General features: G+C 39.9%; 2 protein-coding genes across 2 annotated transcripts; both read left to right on the forward strand.

The window, feature by feature from the left end:
• The first annotated feature begins 6,046 nt into the window (after positions 1–6,046).
• EMB1473 (Ribosomal protein L13 family protein) lies at positions 6,047–9,272 on the forward strand. The gene is made up of 4 exons (XM_087330443.1): positions 6,047–6,351; positions 7,393–7,581; positions 7,889–8,059; positions 8,950–9,272. The coding sequence occupies exons 1-4, from the start codon at positions 6,091–6,093 to the stop codon at positions 9,064–9,066; spliced, it is 738 nt and encodes a 245-aa protein (XP_087186569.1). The 5' UTR covers positions 6,047–6,090; the 3' UTR covers positions 9,067–9,272.
• Positions 9,273–11,887: 2,615 nt separating this feature from the next.
• On the forward strand, positions 11,888–13,432 carry LOC147855389 (uncharacterized). The gene is made up of 2 exons (XM_087330012.1): positions 11,888–12,096; positions 13,046–13,432. Exons 1-2 carry the CDS (start codon positions 12,015–12,017, stop codon positions 13,381–13,383), a joined length of 420 nt encoding a protein of 139 aa, XP_087186138.1. The 5' UTR covers positions 11,888–12,014; the 3' UTR covers positions 13,384–13,432.
• Positions 13,433–26,546: the final 13,114 nt, after the last annotated feature.

The raw sequence follows: 26,546 nt of genomic DNA on the forward strand, positions 1-26,546 counted from the left end.
CATCAGGTACATAAGGGAGCCGACTGCCGGTGCATACGGTACCGACTTCATATCTTCCCCCTCCGGGCCGGATGTCGGGCAGTCTCGCTGAGAGAGCCGAAGATTCATTGGGAGCGGGGTTGAAGCAGATTTGGCTGATTGCATGTTGAAGCGTTCCAAGACACGTCCGATATAGTCGGTCTGAGACAAAAAAAGATGTCGTTTGTCGCGATGCCGACTAATCTTCATGCCGAGTATGTGTCGTGCCGGACCGAGGTCCTTCATGGCAAACTTCAACCGCAGTTGCCGAATGAGATCGGCAAGTTCGCCCGCGTGGCGTCCAGAAATGAGCATGTCGTCCACGTAAATGATGAGGAAGATGGGTGATCCATCTTGAGCTGTGTTGGTGAAGAGACAATGGTCCTCATCGCTTTTGGAGAAGCCGATCGATTGGATGAAGTCGTCGAACTTCTTGTACCATTGTCGCGGTGCCTGTTTGAGGCCGTATAGACTCTTCCTGAGTCGGCAGACTAGATGTTCTTGGCCAGGTGCCACGAAGCCTTTTGGCTGCTCCATATAAATTTCCTCCTCGAGATCACCATGGAGGAAGGCTGTTTTGACATCTAGCTGAATCAGCTCCAAGTTGTCGGCTGCCACTACGCCGAGCAGAAAACGAAGGGTTGTCATTTTCACCACTGGTGAAAAAATCTCGTCGAAGTCGACGCCATATTCTTGTCGGAAGCCCTTCGCAACTAATCTGGCCTTGTACTTTGGGGTGGTCGAATCAGACGTCTCTTTTAGTCGATAAACCCACTTGCAAGGAAGAGCACGTCGGTTCCTAGGTAATTCGACCAGATCCCAAGTCTTGTTTGCCCGAATGGAGTGCATTTCCGACTCCATCGCCAGATGCCAGGTGGCGGAATCGACAGATGTCGATGCTTCTTCGTAAGACGTCGGTTCGCCGGCGTCGGTGAAAAAAATTCCAGGAGAATACCTCTCCGGAGGTTGCGACAGTCTCTCGGATCGTCGAGGTATGATTGGACTGGTCGCATCGGGTATCGAGGTCGGATGGTCCGAAAGCGGATTGTTCTGCTGTGCCGAGTCGGAGTTGTCCGAGTCGGTAGTGTAAGGTTCAGCTACCCGTGAAGCTGACCGTGTGTTGAGAGCGGGGCCTTCTTGAAGGGTCGGCACATCGGAAAACGTTACCCTTCGGACTTCGATCGGTTTTTCGACTGATGGATTCATAGCCGACTCGTTGAACACAACGTCCGAACTTCGAACGATTTGCCTGCGTTCGGGGTCCCAGAGTCGGTATCCCATTTCGCCGTCGGACCCATATCCAAGGAAAATGCATTTCCTGGACCGAGGTGCAAGTTTTCGGCGATCATCTTTCGGAATAAGGGCGTACGCCTCGCATCCGAAGATCCTCAGCTTGTCGTAATTCGGCTTACTGCCGATCCATCGTTCCTGAGGAATTTGAAGTCCTAGAGGTCTACTTGGCGACATATTGATTATGTGTACTGCCGTGAGTAGAGCCTCTGCCCAGAAGCCATCCGACAGTCCGGAGTGTTGGAGCATGGAAACTATCCGTTCTTGGATTGTCCGATTCATGCGTTCGGCAATCCCGTTTTGCTCCGGACTGTGTGGTGCCGTAAATTCACGTCGGATGCCGCGTTGTCGGCAGAATTTGACGAATTCATCGGATTTGAACTCTCCCCCATTGTCTGTCCGAAGGCATTTCAGCTTTCGGTCGGTTTGATTTTCTACCATAGCGAGCCAATCTGAGAAGATCGAGAAGACCCGATCTTTGGTGCGAATCGGATAAGCCCACACCTTTCGAGTCGAATCGTCAATAAAAGTGACGAAGTAAGAGGCACCGCCAAGAGACTGATGCGGCATTGGGCCACAGACGTCCGAGTGGACTAAATCGAGAGGTCTCGTTTCTCTTGGTGCTGATGTCGGGTGTGATGCGGCTACTTGTTTGCCATACTGGCAATGCTCGCAGAATTGATGGTCGGAGAAGGAGAGTTTGGGGATGTATCCGGCTCTAGATAGGTGCGTGATGCCGGCCTTGCTGAGGTGTCCTAATCTTCTGTGCCATAGTGATGACACAGGAATATCCACCAAAAACAGGTTACCCTCTCTGAGCGTAACATGTAACGGATACAGTGAGTGTATCTTGGGTCCTCTAGCAAGCAGGAGGTTCCCCCTGTGGAGTGTCCACCCTCCCGAAGAAAAACCGGCACGAATGCCGTCTTCATCTAGTTGTCCGACTGAGATCAATGGCCTTGAGAGCTCGGGTACATGTCGGACATTGTGGAGTACAAGTGTAGAGCCACCTGCAAGGTTGAGCTCTACTGTGCCGATTCCGATGATGTCACAGTGTTGTGAGTTGCCGACTCGAACTGAGTCGGAGTGACGGATCGTATATTGCCGAAATTGGGATCGATGAGGAGTCACGTGAAATGACGCGCCCGAATCTAAGAGCCATGTGCTCGATTCTTCAGTCGTGAGTAGAACTTCTGATCCGACTGGATTTTCGATTGATAGTATATTTGGGTCGTCTGGTAGCACATCAGCTGAGAAGCTGACGTAATTGATCTCCTCATGCCGGCCACTCTTCTTGTCTGATTTCTGAGACTTGTCGTTCTTGTTCTTGAGTGCGCGGCAGTCGGCTTTGATGTGTCCGGGTTTCTTGCAATAGTTGCAGATTCGGTTATCCCGTGACTGGCTCCGTCTTCGCTGATTGTTCGGCGGCCGTGAGGAATCTCTTCCTCGTATGTTCGATCGGTCTGTCGAACCTTGTACTACGTAAGCGTCGTCTGTTGAGTCTTTGGCGAAAGACTTTCTCCGAGCTGCTTCGGTCAGGATTGCGCTCGTGACTTCAGAGTATTTAACAGCCGTGGTTGACGCGTTGCACACGGTTGTGACGAAAGTTTCCCATGATGAGGGAAGACTACTCATGAGTATCATTGCTCTGAGTTCATCCTCGATTGCCGTCCCCTGTGACGAGATTTGGGAGCTTATGCTTTCGTACTCATTGAGGTGTGCTTGAACCGAATCGGATTCTTTCATCCGCAAGTTGTAGAGGCGCCGGATCAGAAACATCTTTGTTGCGGCGACCTTCTTTTCGTAAGTGTCCGACAGTGTTTTCCACAGTTCGAATGCTGTCGTACACGATTGCACCGTAAAGTATACCGATTCCGATAGGTGCATCCGAATTGTGGCGCGGACGATTCTGTCCAGCTTCTGCCACTCAATTGGTTTGTATCCTTCTGGAGGTTCTTCATTTTCGATGGGATCGATTTGCCCCTTGACTATGAGATAGTCCTGCATTTGTTCCTTCCAGAAGTTGAAGTTCGATCCATCGAACTTTCGTAGACTCATTTCTGACGAGCCGGATGTTGATGCCATCAAATTTGGTTTCGGTTGACGAAGCTCGGTTCGGAGTTGACTACGAATCTTGTTGGAGTGCAGCCGGTTGGCTCACCCGATATCGTTCTAGTCGGATTTGAACCCGAGTAGGTTCGGCTTCGGATATATGTATTGTTGAACTTGCTCGAATTGACTCCGGTAACTTGAGGGACAGAACCGACTGGTCTTCCCGAATGTTGCTGAGTCGGAGTGAGCCCGGTTCGCTTCGGATATATATGCCGAATACCGATTATTGAAACCGATTATCTGGACCGATTCGGCTTCGGGTGACTGCAGCGACGAGAGAGATGGATCCAACTGATCCTCTCGAATGTCGATCAGCCGGATGAAGCACGAATTGGGGTTGTTGTCTTGAGACCGATCTGCACCGAGTGGTTACAACGAGCGGCGAGCAGCGTTTGTTGACTTCTTCGGATGCCGTTTAACCGAGTGGAGCACGATCGTGTCAATGTTGCACAAGGGGATTTCACCTCGAGCGGTTACGATCACAAGGAACGGAGTACAACCTGTTGGCTTACTCCAAGCAAAGATGATCTAACGCGATGAGATGCAAACCTGGTTTTTCTTCTTCTTCTCTCTTCTTCGAATGACGCAGGAAACCGAATGCAGAGACGACGGCCGACAGCGGATTGAAGGACCGACTACTGTGCAGGCTCTGATACCAGATGTTGGGAGACAAGGGGCCGTCAGTGCGGAAGATCAAGAAGCATTCGATCGTTTCTGAATACCTGCGTATGACAGAATGTAGGTCGTTGCACAGAGAGAGAGAGAGAGAGAGAGAGAGAGAGAGACACAATAGACTCTTAATTCAACAACGCAATAATACAACATCCAACCTTACAAAAGGGTTACAAGGTCACTATATATAGTGACCGACTTAGGGCAACTACCCTTTATGCTAATTACATAAATGGCCAAAACGGGATAGTGTGAATACGTCCATTATACACATGTATTCGACACATGGCTGTTGTAGAAGCCGGCAAGGAAATAGTTTGGATGAAGGAGTTCATTGGAGAGTTGGGTATTCGACAGGAGGAATTCTGACTCTACTGCAACAACCAATGTACCATCCACCTTGCAAAGAATGCCGCCTATCACTCGAGGACCAAGCACATCTAAAGGAGATACCATTGGCTCCGGGAGCAAGTAGAAGAAAAGGAGTTTGCTTTAGTGAAGATCTATACAAATGACAATGGATCGGATATGCTGACGAAGGTGCTACCAGCTGAAAAGCTGAATGCGTGTCGACAAAGAGTTGAACTAGTGAAGTACTCCACCCGGAGTGAAGGGGGGGAGTTTGTTGGGAAAATAGGTCCCTCTGGATGGGAAGAGCACGAGCCAGATCGGCTGAAGTCGATAGGTAAACTCATCCAAGGACAAAAATTTGACTAATTAACAATCAATCGAGAATCGACTCGGTTAATAACCGAATCGATTGTATCCGATTGGGCTATATTTGTAAATAGCCTAGATGTGCCCATTAAGGCTATATTTGCAAATAGTCATTATGTATATGAGTATAAATATAGTTAGGGCAAGTAGTTAATGGTGGATGGATAGTTATTGTGGTGGTTGCCTCTATAACTAGTGCTAGAGAGAGTTGTAACTCTGCAACTGTCTGTTAGAAGAAGAAGAACCCAAAGTCCTTAAGATTCGTATTTGTGTATTTCCTCTATATATAGTGATTCTGTTTTAGAGTTTGGGGGCTCTCGTGGTTTTCCCCTTTTCAGGGTTTCCACCCTAACATCTTGTCTTTATGTCAGTGCATCATCTCTTATTATTTCTCGTTTTCTGTCATTCTTGTTTGTGCTTGAGAATTGGTTGTGGCCAATCGCATATTCAACAATAACACACTTAATAGTTATCCCACACTATAGAATCGAGAATTACAATTCATACCCTCGTTCCTTTCATAATTAACCCGCACATACTCATCATAAGTTTAGGAAAAACTACGATAAGTTATGGCTATGCATGTAACATTTTCCTAACTCCGGTGGCTTGCATACTAACTTATGGAGATTTGAGCAAGTGACTATATATATATATATTCACATTCAATGTATTTAGTGAAGGGAAAAAATCAATTTACATTTTCTCATAGTTTTTTCAAAACTATACTACATTACTCTCACATATTTCTAGAACAAATAAGCATAGATCTCGATTACACAATGGCTTTTAAGATTAAATGGAGAAACTCGAAACACCCGTTTCATGCAATTCTACAATCGATTCATGTACCCCCCTTTTCAAATACCCGAGCTATATTTAGTACATCTTTTTTGGGGAGAGGCATTGGATGGAGTTGTACAAACCACCCCCCCCCCCCCCCCCCCAATTACTACTTACGATTGATTGACTGTATGAGGGAGGAAGTAGGGAGGTGGATGGAGTTGTATGTTTTCATGTGTACATAAACAATTGGGATGTTGATGTAAGAATGACAAAAGGGGGAAGGGCATTGCATAACAATTGGAATGTAGAGTGAGTGGATATGGATATATGTATACATACATACATACATACATACTGATACATATGTATGTATATATACATATTTTATACATACATACATACATATTGCCTGAGAGAGAGAGTCTCGCCCAGCCCACTGAGCCCAGCCCAGCCCGCGCGCGCCTTATCCTATCTATCGTCTTCTTCCAGCCAGCCATGGCTATGGCCATGCTCACCCTGTCTCCTGCGTCCACGACCCTTACATCATCATCCCTGCACTCCTCGTTGATCACCTCAGGTAGCTCAGCACGATTCTCTTTGTCCCTGAAGAAGAAGCCGACAGTTTTTTTAGGTCCTGCCCAAAGTACTCGTCGCTCCAGCTCTGTCATTCGATGCAGCTCTGCTACTCCCGCTAAGGGGAGCTTCATACCTGCTGAGCATCGCTGGATGTACGAAGGCATCGAGAAGCTTGGGCCTGTATGTATGCTTTTCTTTCATTCTTTAAGATATTTAGCAGCTTAGAAGTAATGTTCAATCTACATAATGGAACATAATGCTCTTTCGCAGTACATTGCAGAAAATGAATAGATGTATTTTTTCATGTAATTACTATGAGAGAGATGTTTAGGACAGATCACAATGGACCTACAACAATGCATACTTTTGTTCGTATCTTTATGACTGGAATCTAGAGATTGCACCAAAATTTTCACTTTAGGAGAACTAGGATTGCCCGGACAACATTTCAGAACTCCATACAGTTCTTGCTCATGTACATAATGTTTGCAAGCAATTTTCAGAGATAATACTGAAAGATTGATATTTAAGAGAACTATGACTGTCCCTAGCACATGTCTACAAGAAAATTAAGCTAAACCACAAACTGTGCAAAAAGTTCCTGTGGTTGCCGTAATGAATATAAAACTTGCTGAATTGAGTATATCAGTCGAATCATTGATAGTTTCAGATGATTGAAGGTTGAATGTCATGGAATCCCTTTCAAATATAGTGTATGAGTATACTCTATCTTCTATTTGAAGGGACATTAGGAATGTTTCTCGTTCATTTAGATGAATGTGGTATCATTTCGTGCCCACAAAAACTTAATCCAAGCATATGTGGTTGAAAAGGGGACTGTTTCTCTATATGTTTATTTGAGTTATAAAGGCACATGCTACCTGTGGCCAATATAATATCTACAAATTGCGGAATTGCTGCAGGAAAGAATGTGTTTAGAAGAAATCTGCACAAACATGATTAACGTTTAATAGGATTTGAATTTGTGAAAAATAGGATATTGATCACAAATAGATAATAAACATAATGCAGTGGACGTTAATTTTCGATTGTGAAAGGTATACAAAGTGGAATTATATAACAGAACTATGAAACAAATGCCCAAATTAGGTAGCTTTTCAGTTAATGCCACCAGTATTTTTAGGGATTCAAAGTGAAGAGTGTTATTGTTTTTGCCAATAAATAAGTTTTATTAACTATATGCTTGTTTCTTATGTGTAGGATATTTGGAACGAAAAGACATGGTATCCAAAAGCTGCGGACCATATAAATGCTGAGAAGAAATGGTACATTGTGGATGCTGCTGACAAAAGGTTGGGAAGATTGGCATCAACAATAGCTATCCATATGCGAGGGAAGAATCTTGCGACTTACACACCCAGTGTTGACATGGGTGCATTTGTCATCGTGGTATAATTCTTTTCAGTGTAATCATTAAACAAAAGAAATCTAGGCAATGAACTAATTCTAGAATGATGTCTGAATCGAGTTCTTTGGGAACACGTAAGTAAGCTTGTAAAAAACCCAACCATCATGCCTGCCAATATTTCTCTCAATTTAAGTAATAGAATCCAAAGTGTTAGTGAGAACTATATGGATTGTACAGACGTGACAAAAATTAGATTTCCATGTTTATCAGCTGTCAAATCCTGCAATAATTCTAAAAGAAGATTAGAACAGAGTAGTAATAAGAAAGTTGCTGCTTTCTACTTTCAAGGTGAATGCAGAGAAAGTTGCTGTGACGGGTCGGAAACGAAGTCAAAAGCTCTACAGAAGACATTCTGGAAGACCTGGAGGAATGACAATCGAGACATTTGATCAACTGCAGCAGCGTATTCCTGAAAGGATAGTGGAACATGCTGTAAGAGGCATGCTTCCCAAAGGACGTGTAATTACTTTGCCTATCACCATTTAACAATTTTGTGAATATGGATTGTCCTTTTCCTTTAAATGATCCCTAATAGTCATTGTTGAACAGTATAATATATATTGACTAAGCTGAGATAGTTCACATCCTCTTGTCATGCATACCATTCATATATATAACTTACATGCAAACATGCCATTATCTATAGGGAAGCAATCTTGAGTTTTTCCTTGGTTCTCTGAATCCCCCTGTTCAAACCCCTGTTGAGATATTAAATGTGCTGGTTGAGCAATTACATGGTTGATGAGAAGCATATGGGGATTGGCGAAATCATAAAAAACTTTTGGAATTTGGGGACGTAAAAAATAATGTAGGGTATTGCTAAGTTTTTCACTTATTTGAGTTTGGTGCGTTGGTGGTTTTATGTTGTATTTTGCAAAACAGCAGGGCTGCACATATAAGGTATACATATTTTCATGTCTAAATTACTGGAATATTGCAGGTTCTAAGATGAACTGTCACACTGTATATTTAGTATTATCTGTTTGTGCATGCATGCATGTGGTATATGTCCAAATGTGTATTAGTCATAATATGTAGCATAACCGGGGCATACCTGTCATATAATGCGAGTTTATGTGGCATACTGTAAACTGGATTATAGATTGTGTGTCTAATATACATACTTGAATAGAGGCAATGTTGCCAATGTTAAATTGCATTGGTTACTGATAGGGTTATGTTTTCTACGTGAAAAGCCCATATGGGCAGCCATCATCTATTTCAGACTATGCATGGATTTGTGGACAAATCATATTCATTGAGATGGACTTCTTGGTAGTTTAGATTCTGTTTAGTCCTTAAACCATGACTTGTAATCTTTTTTAACCTTTGTTTATTGGGCGATGCAGTTAGGAAGGAGGTTATTTACACATCTGAAGGTTTACAAGGGTCCTGAGCATCCACACGAAGCTCAAATGCCTGTGCCACTTCCGATACAAGATAAGAGAATACACTATGAGAAGTAACTTAACCGAACATCTTTCTACTCCGCGAGAAGTAACTTAGCCAAGGTACTGTGGAATGTCCTTCAGAAGTGAACATAGGTAAAGATTTTGTTACAAATTATGTTATGTTGCTCAAATGTGATCGTCATACGGCTCATTGGAAAATCCCAAATACATAATCTGAACAATGGCTGCATCAATACTTAACAATTCTTTTTCTTGTTTCAGATTTTTTTATTGCATGCTAGATTTGTGTTTCTAATTTAACAAATGTGGGCAATGCTTATAAGGCTTTGTGTTGTATTAATCATTGCTGACTGATCCACGTACTTTCAAAACTTTCGATGTTCATTTCTCCTTGTGTTTTGAGTGGAAGGCACCTAACATTTCACCATCAAAGCTAGTCACTCTTTAACATATTTATTTGAGTGTAATCTTACTTGTTATTGTAGCATGGATCTCTCTCCTTGCTTACACGTGTTGCTTGATTATGACATCTAAAGTTGGGCAATCATTTAAGGATATTTTCAGCTAGTCATCCTTAATATCTTGTGGTAATATTGTAATTGAACAAATAAAATCTCATTTATCTTGACATAGAAGAAATCCTTTAATTCTTATACAGTCTCAAAAGTCAACATGTGAATGCGGTTCATATATGGATAACAAGAATCTTTTCTATTTAAGAGTATGGGGCATTCCCCACATTGAAGATACCAGTTCTCGAAGATGCAAAGAACGTCATTTTAAAATAAGTAGAATAAATGTAATCGTCTTTGTACTTGATCCATCTTAATGATTGAGCGATATTAGGGAAGAATGATTTATATTAAAACATTTCTTTAATGGGCATCGGATGATGTTTTCCAAATTTAGATAGCTTCATAACAATTTTAACTTGTTTTTTGTCTTCGTGATCCTTTGTTAATATTATGTTAATTGCAAAGATGTTGTGTTGGTCTCAATATAAGGCAAGAATGCCATGAGGCATCATCATGGTATTGATTTTTTCCATGATCATTGTTGCATGTGCAATTATCATCATCATGGTAGTGATTTTTTCCAAGAGGCAAATGTTTATTGTGGGTTTGTGCATACCCCTTTGCGACTAGCCAACCCCTACACCAGTTGAACATGTCATCCACCTTGTGCTAATTTTATCTTTATCACCCTATGGCAACCTATTGGCTTCTTCTCAATTTTAGACATTGGGACTAAATCTGAAGTATCGTTGTCGAACAACGTGCGCATCTCCTCTTGCATTGCCTTGATCCACCGGGAAACTTGGGCATTTTTTGCTAGATAAATAATCAAGTATGAGAATCAACCAATGTTTTTCAAAACCTTGAAATATAACTATTTGGATAGTATTAACCCTTGCACGTGGATACATAAACGTCTCTCTAAAGAAATTTGTCACATTTGAAATTAATGGCAAGGTAAGACGTTAGAATATTGATATTTTACATGTGATTACTAGTTGATTTGTGCCAAATGTTTGAAGTTGCACGTGGGATCTTATCCATTTACAAAATGTTCACACATACTACAATTGAAAGTAGAAATTGAAAAAAAATCCTTCGACTTTTGTTTTAGCTCTCTATATTTTTGTTAGATGATAACTAGAAATCTCAACTTGTAAAATGTTATGACTAAAACAATATGTAAACATTATCAACATTTTGGATGCCAATGCATGGAAGTGAAATGTTTTAAGGTATTCACACATTTGTGTGTGGTATCCATTATTCCAAAAGAAACTCAAATGTTATCTATCAATTGCTTCCAACATGTCACATGAAATGAGCTAGAAACTAGTAAAAAAACATGTTACATGGAAACATTGTGGAATAATATATGCTCATTATGTATGTTCTTTGGGACCAAGAGAAATATCTATGCATGAACTTTGACAACAAATTATCCACACGAAACTTTATAGAGTAATTAAGTAGAAGTCACATATAACCCTTATGGCACTCAATAAAGAATATGATACCCAAAGAATCTCAATGGTGATAATTTAGGAACACTCTTGAACTATTAGATTGGGCACATAGACGTAGATATGTAATGTAGTGAATTGGGTCCATTGATTTATGGATCTATGTGGGTTTGGTTAGTATTATATTAATAATCACAAGAATACTCATGAAGTTATTAATAATTATATGAGTTTTTGATGATGAGAAAGAGACTCGTTATCAAAATGTCATTTGTACCATACAATATCATAATGCTCACTAGGGGGTAGGGGGCTAACATGCAACCCTAGTCCTAGTGAACATGGTACATTATTTCTTGCTCCTCAATGGATTCCCTTGCCATTTCTTTTTGTTGTAGCTTGTTAGGGAGCCATTTTAATATTGTGTTATTGTTACGAGAACATTGGGACACTACCTCCACCAAAGCTCATGATGTTGTTTGAAGGTGAAGAGTGGAATTTTTTTATCCCCACACATTTACTCAACCGAGAATTACAACACATCGACTCAAGCAATCCTACTCATCACGTCCACATAAAAAACTAGCGATGTTGTAAGTCGGAAAGTGGGAATTATCATCATAACTCATGTAAAATGGGTAAAAATCTCTTTGTTGTGTGTATATTTGTGTCAATGTGGGTTACCAATGCCCATAGTCAAAAATCTAATGTGGGGTTCATGTGATTTAATTGACAAGTCTCTTAATATGTGTGTTTGTGTTTGATAACTAAAAAAACCAACACATTTTATTGGTTTGTGTGTAAGCCCACTACCTAAGTCCTAGCTTCAATAAAAATAAAACAACCACTCCAATGCATAATGTAGTGTATACACACACACACACACACACGCACACACACACACACAAAGAGAGAGGGAAAGAGAGATAGTGGATTCTCACTAACTAGTAATGTAACTCATTGAACCAACACTAAACACAAGATTTCGCTCAATTAAATTTCGCATTTCCTATCGTTATTGGACATGGAATCTAATTGGGTCCATTGCTTTGCCATTATCCTCATCATATCCATTATTGTCCCCCTATCATCTGCTATTGGACAAGGTAATTTGATCTCAAACTTGAGACCTTTTCAATGTTTACTTATATGATGTTGAAATGATGCATTTATATTCAACAATTCAGTTGAATACAAAATTTTCCATACTTTCATTTCTTCCTTTCTAAAATAATCAGCAATTTGCATGACATTTCCCCTTGATCTTATAGGTTTGCTTCCAACCATGTGAATGATTGTAACTCACTTCAATCTCTTACTCTATTACATTGGTTTATTTGCATCATTACTTGTTCCAGAATGAGATTTACATGCTCAAGAAGAATGATGATAAGAACTTTGAACTCTCAAACCCACAAGTGATTATGAATCACCACATACCTAATATCCAGTGTATAAGATAGCTTTAAAATATGCAAATCCTTTGTAATAACTTTTGTGTATGAAATCTTCTATAACGTCATCTATGTTAATTGCTACCTTGCAATAATGCTTCAAATTTCTTCAATCTAAGAAAATGCCTTGTTGTGAGGAGTCATCATCACATAGCTCTAACTTGTTGTAATGGGATGTGGAATTGATAGCCCCATTATGGGACATGAAACATCCTTCCCCATTGCAAGAAGCTAAGTACATAATGGGATACTTGGAATAATAGTTAACTCACACCCTAGTGACTTGGGTTAATCATCATTACAAACTCACTTAGGGGCTAGCCAATAAATCCCTTAGCATGTGTATGAGGACAAGTTGCAATAACATATTTGATAATACATACACATCAACCTTTTTTAATGCTTAGCTTTTTGTTTTTAGAAATGTATTTCATCAATCTTAATTATTGCTCACATATTTTATATGGATAACAATATAAATGGAAGGGAATTGACAATTCTAATATTTATCAATGATTTAGGGCGACTCAGAACTTTGTGAGTAATCTTTATTATGAAGTTAGGTTTGTTTGAATCATGAATCTGGGTTCATTTTAACTAGGTACACAACGTTGCACGAAAAGGGACATAACAATAAGGCAAAGGCAAGTCTCAAAGGGGTCAGATGCACGATGGAAGATGGTCATACAAAGCGAATGTCGATTATGTGAGGCAACAATTGTGGAATTAAGTTGTCCAGGGTGGGTGGAACCCAAACCAATTGAAGGATACATGTACCCTGTGGAGCTTGTAGACAAAGACCTTTGTATGTTGAGTGCCACCATTTCTTTCCTCCACCCCTTCTCATATGTTTATAAGCAACCGATTGGGAAGATCAATTTTACAGTATCTAGTATCAAATACAAATGTAATGATTCTCATCCTCCACATATCCACTAAAATATGACCACCATTTTTCTAATCTAAACATAATATTTTAAATTTTAAATTTAGTTTTACTCTATAATTTCTGTTAATTTTTAGTGCTGAAAAGGTTAAAACATTGGTTGTTGTTCCAACAAAAAAGTAATAGGAACATGGAGTTTTTGTTGAGATATCAAGCTCAACTAGAGTTACTAATCTTGACAAACATGTAACTTAGTAGTTACATAAATAGAATCTAGTTTAGTTAGGATTCCTGGGTCTTGTGCGAGCCGACGTATTGAATGCCTTGGATGTACTTATGTCAACCCACTACCTTTATGAGAGGAATCTAGAGCTATGTATATAAGGTGCTCTCAGAGCATGTTTGTAAGGTTACACAGTCTTAGTGGAGAAATATATGCTTTTGTTTTTTTGTGTGTACATTATTCTCATTCTGTTTGGATCTTTATCTTGGTCTCCGTCACACTACACTTTGTTCTCCACCGCACAAAGAGTGGAGGCTTTTGCAACAGAAGCAAGTGAGTGTTAAATATGATCTACAGAAGCATAATATGTAAAATTCGTGTTCTTCTAGCATAATATTCGTTTTCCTACGTTGGAAAACGAATGCAAATGTTATTCAAACATTCTTGTGTTTTTTTTTCCCATTTTTTAAAGTTTTTTTGTTTTGTTTTTTCCCCTTTTTTAGGTTTATTTACCTCATAATAAATAGTTAATCCAAAAGAATGGTGTTTAAACACGTTCGCGTTCACAAGTGGAAGGATTGCGCATTCCATTTGTAGAATCTTCTTAAAACAAAGCAAATACACCCTCTCTACAAAAATTGGATGCACTAGTATCACATGTTCCTCAACTTGATGAGAATTTGCAAATATAAAAATACATGATAGATCTACGAGTGGAGATCATTAGAAATCATGCAAGTTTAGACACGTTGATAAGTTAATGTAGGCATAATAAAGTTCAACTATGACTCAATATGTCACTACTGTGCGACAAGGGAAACACTAACTTAAATACTTATATTAATTAGGTAAGTTTTACAAAAATATCAGGTGTACTTGTATCCATACTAATAAAATGAGTTATAATTTATACTTTGACCCATACGTGCATGTATGTAATTGTGGAAAATGTAGGATAGTGCACATTAGGATAAGTGATTGGAATAACTAACTTATTAAAGTATTCAATACTTGTATTTAAAGTTGATCTAATGTATTCCTCAGTTTGTTCATATGGGATCAAACCATATGTATATAATTGTGGACAATGTAAGGCAGTGAACTTTAGGATAATGTCGTGGAAATAACAAACCTATTAGGCTTTCATACCTGTATTTAAAATTTATCTACTCTATTGCATAGGTGATTCACACAGGCTCAAACTCTGAATGGTAACGCAACTGGAACCATTATCAACACACTACACAATCTAAGCAGCAATGGAATAGAAACATAATAGTTTTAACAATAGAAGACAAAGATCCATAATAACAACATGGACAGTCATGGCAACAATTATAGGGCCATGTTCTGTTAAGGTTAGCTTGGACCAAAATCAGCCTCAATTTAAACTAGTTCATGTTTCTCCATAAATTTGGTAGTCAGCTATGCACGCGGTGAAACCAATGTCATAAATCTACTAACCAAGTATATAAAAATAAAATTGAAACATATAGAAGATTATAAAGAATAGAATCCACTAGGTAAAACCCAAAATTTGTATTAATAATGTGAAATCCTAACAAATCGTTAGTGTCATTTTCTTCATAGAGTCTATTACATAGCAATCAATTCATCAACGTCATTTTCTTCATCATCTTGTGTAGAATTGTCTTCGGCTATACGTGCATTGGTTTCCCCTGTTAGCCGAGCCAACAAAATATCTTCTATAAGCTCATCATCAAGCTCTATTAGCTCCCCCGGTTCGCCGGTTAACGGAGGAATAGGCTCTCACGAAGCAGGTTGAAACCTTTCTGTATTGGTGAGGTTCTTTGCACCGACCTCCTCATCCTGGTCTGGGCACTCCCACAAAGCCTTAATCCGCATATTAATAAATATAACTTGGTCCTCGTCCTTCTCCAATGCAACTGTATTTCTAAAAAGCTTCAATGCACATGCAGACGTAGTTCCTGTGATGTAAGTAACAAGAAGATTTAGTTGTCAAACGAAAAAAAAAGGGATTGGTTATCTCAAGATCGTTACCCTAGTTCGAGGAATACCTATGCCAGAAAAGAGATCTAATATCCAGTCTCCTTCGACAGAAAACATCTCGATCAAGCGCATCATAAGTCGTTGAGGTTTTTGGTATGGGTTGACAAGTCCCCGTTCTGTCGTGGTGACATGTCGCAATTTCCGTGTCATTGCTGGATATACCAACAGATTTGAACCTCCCACTTCATTAGAATGCTCCTTGATTCTCTATTTCTTAATTTCATTGAAGTAGCCAACCGTTATGTATTCAATGGCATTAACGAACCGAAAAGTTGGCCCTCTATTTACATTGGTCTTGATCCTATAAAAAATAATACATCGAGTTAAGAATAGATTCAACAACCTTAAGAAATGCAATATAGTGAAAGACACCTATAAATAATCCTTACCATGCAAGGTTCTCGATGCCATGGCAACGAGATCTCAAAGCTTGAGCTACCGAGTACCCTTGGTCCATACTATGAAAGACAACTATTCGCCACAAGGATGCAGTCGTTAGCTCAGCGAAATCCTTGACCATCTTCTCCAATTGTTTAAACCTAAACAGTTCATTGTCGTATGATGACCCAGCCATTCGAAATCCGTAAGGAATATCCGCAATCATTAGCGTATATTCCTTCTTTGGCACCTTTTGGATCAAGTCGACGACATCACCGCAAACCACATTGTAGTAAAGATCTCTCGTAATATCTTTTTTGTGGCTAAATTTTTTAAAGGAGCCATCTTCCTCCATTTCGTACGCCTTGACTAAGCGACGATCCTTTTCTTTTCTGGCTCGCTCGAGATGTGCAAGGAAGGATGTAGGGAAATCGTGTATATCTTTAACTTCTCCTTGTTTCTTGCCTTGACACGGTTTCTAATAGAAGCAATAGGACATAAGGTATTATTATACAAGCTCTACATATGATGAAAGGGTAATGAAAAACCATCAATACTAACCCAATCCTTGAATGCAATAAAATACTCTGATAACGCCTTATATGAAGACGTTAGAGGATAATCCTTGGTCACTTGTTCCCAAGTTATACATCCAAGTTGTTTCATCATAACTTCTTGGATCTTCATGTATACCTTATGACTGTAAAATTAGAAATCAAGATTAGAACTTTGAATTACACTAGATAGACTACAATTTCAGTATTTGAAAGACTTACTTATTGAACTCAGTGACCATTTCTTCAAGGCTTAAATCTTTCGCCACAACCCTTGACAAAACAGACACAAGAAGCTGCTCGTCCTTAATACCTTGCATCGCTCTCCATAGAGACAACTTCATGTCGTCTGCCGCTTCTTCAATTGTCAAGTCAATTTTCTTGGCGGCTTGTGACTTTAAATCTAGTTGAGGGTCAACCTTACATTTCTTTTGTCGTTGACCCTTTACCTCCTTATTCTCCCACATTGAGAAGATTTGATCTTGTAGGTCCCATACTTCTCCATCTCGAAACGCCAATTGAAACCAAGACTCATACTTTCGAAGACCATCAGACTTAACATTATCATCTACCACAATGCCGACTTCATGCAGACATTGACGTCGTAGGCCTGGATGTAACTTCACACCAAACTTTTGTTTCACGTCTAAATACTCGTGGTGGAAGAACCGTATACGCTCAATGGACGACATTTTCTGCCTATAGTCATTATCATTATTATGGTCCCATGCCAACAACTTAGCCTCTTCGGTTGTGAGCCCAACATAAATTTTGCACTCGGCATACTTGAAGAAGAAAGTTGTTGGATGTTCTCTCACATGTTGCCGACGTGCCTCTGCTGAATGCGATCCACCAATGACAAAATAATTATATTGATCATGCTTTCTAATATCAAAATCTTCAATGGTTTCACATTCTTCAGGATCTACCATAACAATAAAAGGCACCACAGTGGCATGAGGATTAATTTTCATTTTTTTCTTGAGATTTTGAACATGCATGCGGTGTGGCTCTCTAATCTCAAGTGGTCGTCGACCTGTTTTTTCATCAATAGGGGGCCGATGGATGTGTGTTATAGGCAAATTAAACACTTGCCCTTTCCTGACCAGTTTCCGTTGCATTAACTCTCTCCTTATCTTATTCTGTTCAGATGACAAAACACCCGAAGCCAGCTCAGCTCCTGGCGTCCCCTTATTATCCTCCTCTTCGTTTTCACTTGTTGAATCCGTGTCCGACATTTTGGTTGTCTTCTTCTTTGGTGGTCTTGACTGGACTTTGGATACCCTTTTTGTGGCCTTCAATAGGGAGGACACTTCATCTCTTAGAGTTACATGGCCTTGTATATAAGGCCTCAAGGTAACAATAAGGTTTTGTGAGCTTTCAAGATCTTTTTTGAACGCTTCTGGCCCACAAGATTCCTTTACTAAAAGGTCTTCTAAAAGGAACACTTTACGTACCCCCTTGGAGCACTCTATCATTACCAGTATGTTGGCCGAATCTGCATCTTCGTAGTCAAATCGTAGAATACGGCCATACATAAATGGGGTTTCCTTTCCAAGCTGCCCCTCCCCCTTCTTCTTTGCTGTATACAATACAACTTTTTTCTTTGAATCGACATATTGCATACACCATTCCTTGTCCGTTAGATCTCGGTCAGGAAGGTCTTCACCTCCAGTAGCGGCGACAAGTTTCTTTTGGCTAACATCAATATGTGGTTGAGATTTTGTCTCTTCGTTGAAGAGAAGCTTTTTTCCTCTCTTCATGGTCTCAGGAGCTACCTTGGTCTGGGCTTCAATTGGAGAACCCTGTATGCGAAGCTTTATTTTCTTCACGGGTCTTCACGGGTCGGTCCGACAGGTTCTCAAACGACCTATTTAAGAAAGTATATGCAAAAACATAAGTTAGGTGGTCACGTAGATTAAGGTTGTATATTAAAATATAAATATTAAGATGAAGAACAGTTCTCACTAGCAATCCTATATTCAAAAATCTATTCTAGGCAGGGCTATTCAAACTAGAAAATATATATCGTAATAAGTAAACAGGGTTATATATTCTTTTAAAGAGTAGGTATGACTTATATAGATTCCAAACCTATATTGAGGAGAATTTGCTATCGTAAAGGCAATTTGTGGATCATTTTCTACTACTTTAAGCTAAAGTAGGTCATAAAACACCTATAATTAGGGCATGTTTTTTTTAAAAGTAAGGAAAGTCAACATAAAAAAGACTGATTTTGACAGACAAATTGATATCTTTTCCACACAATAATTAATTGTTACCCCAAAAACACAATTTTTCTCTCTCAGAGCCTTCTTTTATACAGGAACTCGATACGGCGTATCGAGTTCCTGTTTAAATCCTAAACTTTAAACGGGAACTCGATACGCTGTATCGAGTTCCTGTGCTTTCTTTGCTTTTTAAACAGGAACTCGATACGGCGTATCGAGTTTGTGTTTAAAACCTAAACTTTAAACACGAACTCGATACGCCGTATCGAGTTTGTGTTTAAAATCCAAACTTTAAACGGGAACTCGATACGGCGTATCGAGTTCCCATTTAAAACCTAAACTTTAAACACGAACTCGATACGCCGTATCGAGTTCATGTTTAAAATCCAAACTTTAAACGGGAACTCGATACGGCGTATCGAGTTCCTGTTTAAAGTTTAGGTTTTAAACGGGAACTCGATACGCCGTATCGAGTTCCTGTTTAAAACCTACACTTTAAACACGAACTCGATACGCCGGTTTAAAACCTACACTTTAAACACGAACTCGATACGGCGTATCGAGTTCGTGTTTAAAACCTAAACATTAAACAGGAACTCGATACGCCGTATCGAGTTCCTGTTTAAAAAGCAAAAACAAATTATGAACTCGATACGCCGTATCGAGTTCCTGTATAAAGTTTGTATTGTATACAGGAACTCGATACGGCGTATCGAGTTCTTGAGCGACGAAACATATTTACAAAAATGTCCACAGTGTCAGAGGCCTACCTAGAGTCCTCACGCTCGATTCTCTTTGAAGACATGGTTGATCGTGTGGCAGTGGAGGCGGAGATCGCGCTTTGGTGCTTTGTGCTCTGTGTGCTCTGTACGTTCTGTGTGCTCTGTACGCTCTGTACGCTCTTGTGAGTGAAATATGACGAGGTCTTCCTATTTATAGGGATTGACCACATTGGTTAAAGTAACCATAGTCACCTTAACCAAGGTTGGTAAGTTTGAGGATAGTTAGTTGGTAACCACAGTCACATTAACTAGAGTAACTTATGATTGCATTAATGATTACAAAGTCAAACTAACATATTGATCAATCTTTTATAGTCATAACAACCTGCAATGACTTCAAAGGTCATGAAGGAGACAATGATAGAGGTTCATGAATGTACCAATGATTGATTACTAAAAGCAACAATGTTTATGACTCTCAAATGCTGTGTATTAAAGATGTTGGCATGAATTAACCAATGATTGATATGTCTAATATTTAAAATGGTGAGCATTAAAGAACCAATGAGTGAGACGTTCTATATCAAAATGGGTGCCATTAATTAGCTAATGATTTTAACATTAATCCAACATATTCATGGCTTGTTAATGATTAGATTTATATTATACTTGATTTAACTTCATATAGATGTAGTTTATATAATAATTGATATTTTAAGTACAATTACTTTATTAAAAATAAATTTTTGATGTATTGTATTAATAGAATATTACATAATATAGACATTCTATTGATTTGGCTTTTGTTTAGAGAGAAGTTTATGTTTAGAGAGGAGTATATGTTTAGAGAGGAGCTTATTAGTTTTTTTCCTTACCCTAAGCACATAACTTACAGAGCCCTATCTAGACCTTAAGCCATGAGTGAAGATTCACCGTTCTTGATTGAAGAATATTGTTTGTCATCAGACTCATCGTTTTCTACTAAAGAGTATTGTTTGTCAACAGAGTCACCATATTCGATTGAAGAATATTGTCTGTCGACCGACTCACCATATTCTATCGAAGAATATTGTCTGAGCTCATCTACAGGGAATGTAAATAATGACACATGTGAAGAGTTCTCTATTGAAGAATACGATATTAATAAAGATAAGGAGAATGAAGGTAGTGCCTAGGAAACATTGAATAACATTGGCGATGGTCACAACAGAGAATTAGACTGTAACAAGGTTACACCAACCTCTATGCAGGAAGAGAAATCTGGGAGCCCTATTCATATTAGAAGAATCCCACGAAGAATTCGTCTAGCTAGATTTAGCTTGGTGACATCAGATAAACATATTGAATTTGATGTCAAAAAAAAAAGTTGTGCCCGTGGTTGTATGTCTATGATTGGAAAATCAAAGTTGCGAGAATTAAGGCGATACTATTTTTCGATGACCGGTGATGAGCAAGACACTTACCTTGGGTCACATATGCAACTAGTATCTGACAAATGTACGGGGATCAAAGTATCATTCGAGTATTATATCTTCCATGCGCAACAGATATGTAGAGTTGCATTCAAAATTGCGTTATGTGTTAGTAACATGCGACTACATAGAGTACAACAACGTCTACTTAGTGGGGATTAGATGATCAATTGTAAAGAGGTTCCAAGTATGAAAGGTGCAATTGGAAGACATGCTATTGGTTGGATGAAAACTTACTTTCAGTTAAATTGTGAAGTAATGCCCACTACAGGTAGGATGCATCTTTCTGATAATTATACACGTCGGGAAGTTTATGATGTCTATCGATCTGATATGCTGGGCTCACGTAATAAGTCTATCACCTATAGCCAATTCACAAGATTATGGAGAGCTCAGTTTTCAAATGTTATTATTCCTCGTAAAGTACGTATGGGGTATTGCTCCATTTGTGCAAATCTTAAAAGTTTGGCTAAAGGTGCAAAGACATAAATGGAAAAGGATACGAGTAAGAAGTTACTACAAGAGCATCGTGAGGCACAATCCTTAGAACGAAAGAAGGTGATGCATCATAGAGAGAAGTGTTTGAAGAGGCCCGAACAATACATGTGCTTAATGATAGATGGCATGGACCAGAAGAAGACATGCTTGCCGCATATGCGGAGGCTCCCCAAAGATGTCAATGATGAGTGCCTTGTTCAAATGCACTTGGTGGGATGCTTGGCTTATAATAGGTCTGTTCGACCTCACGTCTTCATTACTTACCCCAATGTTCACAATGACCCTAACCTAACAGTTACAATGATTCACCGAGTTTTGATGTCTTGGGGCCAACCTTTCCCCCTTGTTCTATACATTCAATTGGATAATACTGCTAGAGAGAACAAAAATTCAACTGTATTTGGCTATCTAAGTATGTTGGTCAACCTAGAATTGTTTAGGAAAGTGAAAGTCAATTTCCTTTTGGTTGGCCACACACATGACCATATAGATAAGATGTTTAGCACATTCTCCAGACAGTTGTCTCGGCATGATGCTTTCACTTTACCTAAACTATTTGATGTCATTTGTAATGCTTATACACCACGCCCAAAAGTGTTACACTTGAAGGAGGTATATGACTTTAAGAGATATATATTAGATGGGGGTGGTGGGAATGTTAAAGTGCTTGCTCAGTTAAACAATATAAGTTTCAATCACATTTTTATGATAAAGAAAAATGGAATAAGTGGTTCTACACTTTTGTATGCTAAACAATATTCATCTTCTACAACATGGGAACCTGAAGGTGGTTGCCAGTTATTACTTTGTATGCCGAGTACAATTGTCCATGGAGCTAAGCAAATGCCAATTGAGAAGAAAGGACAGTTGCAGAGTGACTTGGTATCAGAACAAAAATGGTCATGGCTCCAAGCCTTAAAAGAAAAAAGAAAGCATATTGAGGCCACCAAGAAATATGCCGCACAACAAGACACGTCATGGTGGGATGTATTTTATAGTGATCAGAAAGAAATTATAGACAATTGTGTATTTGTTGATAATTGGAATTTGGAAACGCCATTCACATGGTCGCTGCAACATGATCGCGCAAATAGAACTCCGGAGCAACTAGTAAATGCGATTAATGACAGCTTGGTCCATCCACAACAAAGAGACATTTATGTGGGACCAAGGATGACCAAAGCAGCCGAAGCTAGATGGCAAGGCAATTTGCAAGAGCTCACCGCGGGGATGTTGATTGCAACGCCGCCTGATGAGAACTCACATGGCCACCAATTTTGGGTTGGTAAAATTCTAGAAGTGCTAATGCATGAAATAGAAAACACGATCAAGTCTATAAATGTTCATTGGTACAACACTAGAAGTGCAAATGCTTTTACAGGTAAGTATACATTGGAGATGATTGAATGCCCAACAAGAAGGGGAGGTAGGAAGAGGAAGCGAAACATTCGTAACACCTCGACCCTTGATATCTCTAATGTGGATATCATCGTGTACGACTTCACACTTACAAAAGCCGGACGATTAAGGAAGTCAACAATAGATATAATAAAAGAAAAATAACCAGGTGTACAAGGTGGCTCGAGTCAAAGGCAAACGAGATCTGCTACATATAATCTAGAGTCAAACCATTTGGTTTATGACGAAGATAATGCACTGACTGGTACATCCGAGGATGATGAGGAGGAATCGTCATTGTATATTAGTTATAGTAGTGATTCTCCGTAAAGGAGTGATCATGAATGTATATTTGGCTATTAAGTGTAACTACATTCCGCTTGTAACAAATCGAGTAATATAAAAGCATGTGTTTTGAATTCTTATGATTTCTAAAAAATCGTTTCTTATAAAATAACATTGGTTGTAAAGTTTGTGATATAAATTGAGAATGTATCTTTTTGAAATTCGTCTTTTTTTAGTTACTTCTAAATCACGAAAATAGTGGATTTTTAACCTTTTTCATAGTATGTTTGAACATGTATGATACTGGTATCAATGTGTTTTGTAAAATCATTGAAAAACCCCTAAAATTTCCCTTATCCTTCCATTTATGCGCGATCCTTCCACTTGTGAACGTGAACGTGTTTTTATCATTCTCGAATGATTGAAACATTCGTGAATGTGAATGCACGTATGATACGTATGGTTCATACTATGTGCGGAATTATATGTGAGGACCTACAAGAAGATGTGTACAACAAGAAACACAGATAGATTTATAGATATGCAAGAAGGTAGAAGATAAGATAGACACAATTCAACTCTAATGGAGGCTATGTTATTCTCTTATGTAAAACTCTCTCTCACACACAATGTTATAGTTGGGCTTATATATACAAAAGCCCTAACTTGATGACGTATTCACACATAGGATACAAGATGGAAGGAGTCAGCCTTTTATGCCAACAAACTCCCATGTAAAAGGACTACTCTATCTATGTATAAAATCAATTTCGGTTATCTCCCCCGTAAACCTAGATTACAAATCTAAACTATAGTTACAAGTGCATACATACAAGTCTGTCGGCATCTAGTCGGCATCTAGTCGGCATCTAGCCTAATTTGGCTAGTCATCTAGATCATTTATTATCTAGGTCAGCCGGACTAGGTCGGTTGGATTCACTGGCTCAAATCGGCTTGCGTCTGACTCTCAACTTCTAGTCGATCATCTGCATCCCGGTCATGCTAGCTAGCATGCTCTCCACTAGATCCTCGATGTTGAGAAGCAAGCTCAACATGGGCTGAATTGGCTAAATAAGCTGAGAGCTAGATCGGATGAGGACCGATCAGCTAGGCCCAAATTGGCTGAATAAGACAAGAGCCTGATTGGATGAGGACCGATCGGCTAGGCTTAGATCGGCTAAAGAAGCCGGGAACCAGATCGGCTGGGATCTGGTAGGTTGTGAGAGGGCTACGCTCCTATTTTAGTAGGTAGGAATAACTTTAGGAGTTATTGTCAAATGCTCTTACGAGAGCATTAAAATACTGACAATACTTGTTGTGTCAGCTCGCTATTAGGGCTTGTATAAAAGTGCTCAATGAGCACATTGTGTACAGAGAACATATTATTTTTTAATAGAGTTTTTAAGTCTTCTACTCTCTCTATCTCTCTCTTGCTCAATTACTGTGTATCTTCATTGTCTCTGTGTTTACACTATTGATATGTGGCTAAGCCGATTGTGTTCTCTTTTAACTTCCGCACGTAATATTTACATGGTATAAGAGCGCGAGGGTTAAGAATCCTCAACTGTCAACAAGCGCTTCAGCACAGACAAGCTCTTACTCCTCAGACAAGTACAAACAAGAAAAATGGACAAAGGAATGGGTGGTGCGCTTTTGATAGAAAACTTGGACAGGAGCAACTATGCATCTTGGGAATACAAGATGCACCAATACGTGTTCGGGCATGGCTACTTCAGTTACATCCATGGAGAAAACGAGGTAGCACCAAAGTCGGCACACAAGGATTTTCCGGTGTGGGAGCAGGCAACAAGTAGAGTCTTGTATTGCCTTGCATCTTGTTTGCGCGATCAGATGCTTGCCTACATTCGAGATGCAAAGATGCCAAAGGAGGCCCGGGAAAATCCATGTGTACGTGTCGGATTGGGCGGGACCATCGGAACCTTGAACTAAGGAGCCAGAGAGAGACCACAAAGCCCGTTGTGACTATCCGGTTCGATTTCTGGATCTCCTAACTGAGTGCACAGGCTCGTAAAACCAATATCTGATCTGATACTGTGGTCAGATTCTAGAAAGTGGAGCACATAGGCTCGCAAACATAATGAGTAAACGTAGAACGAAGGAGGAGAGGAGGCCCTCTTGGTGTCAGAAATAGAGAAATGAATGTAGACCCAGCACAGAAAAGGAATTGGATACAACAAACCAAGAATAAATTAACAAACAAGGAGGAATACAACCAGACTCGTTCGGTGATAGAACTTCGAGTTCAACACACACACACACACACACACACACACACACACACAGAGGTGACCCTCTGGTCGGGAGCACACATGGTTCCTATGTGAGTAGAGACCTCACCTTCCCTAACCAAATGCATAGAGTAGAAAACCGAAAACTCAGAGTATAAACCGAGAGTGTCTTCCCTTCCAAAATGATGGATCCCCTAAACTAGTTTCAATCCTCTCCCTTTATAGCACAAGGAGAGATCGTTACATCCATAATAAAGCAACTGTTTCTGTCAGAGTTTCTCTCTTAGATTTCCTTCCATCGCATCCTATTATTCCCCTTTTTTTGAGGGATCATAAAGTACCTATTCAATACTCCCTACCTTGTATGTATTGGTCCTAGGTTATTTACAATAGTTCTATACAAGATCCCCTTTTTATGTGCATCTATGCACACCCTTGTTCACACGCGAGCGACGACTTTTCTTCTAGTAACCGGAGTCCTCCACGACATCCACCCCCACCAAACCACACATCCTCTGGCATGTGCTAGATAGTGAAGTAGTTGAGTTTCCGGTTCAACCCCTACTCGTCATCCTTCGATCCGTTGCCGAACTAGTCCTCCTCTGGCTCCTCATCCTCTTTGGTGTCCTCGTCCTCCACCTCTGGGTCCGGTTCCACCACTAGTCGCTTCTTGAAGGCTTTTATCGGCTTCCCCATGATCGGTACCACTATCCTCGTCCCGTCGAGCTCCGCAAGGTGATACGTGGCATTGACATTGGTGCTCTTCACCACATACAACCAGAACCACCGCATGGCAAACTTCCACATCGACCGACGCTGGTTGTCAAGGCTACTGTTGTAGACCAACACCCAATCGCCTTCTTCTATCTTCCTTGGCCGCAGTCGGTGCGTCCGGTCGAACCATCCCTTATTCTGCAGCCTCACTTCCTTTACATTCACCTTTGCTCACTCTATGTCCTCCAACCTCCTCTTGAGTTTAGGGCAGCAAGTCACGAAGTGGTGCATGTCACTATACATTCCTAAATGTGAGTATCTCTCCTTGAGCTTTTCGAATGTGGCCCATTTCCCCCGATGTCTAGACCAAGGACTCTCATGAAATTCAACCAACAGAACTGACTGGTCCTCCTTCCGTGTAACCACATGGGGTGGCGTGTCTCTTCTGCTTCTTCGTATGA

This window comes from Azolla caroliniana, unplaced genomic scaffold (assembly GCF_043228905.1).
Source record: "Azolla caroliniana isolate FFs.n. ecotype wild unplaced genomic scaffold, voAzoCaro1.0.p SCAF_14, whole genome shotgun sequence".
In the NCBI taxonomy this organism is placed as follows: domain Eukaryota; kingdom Viridiplantae; phylum Streptophyta; class Polypodiopsida; order Salviniales; family Salviniaceae; genus Azolla; species Azolla caroliniana.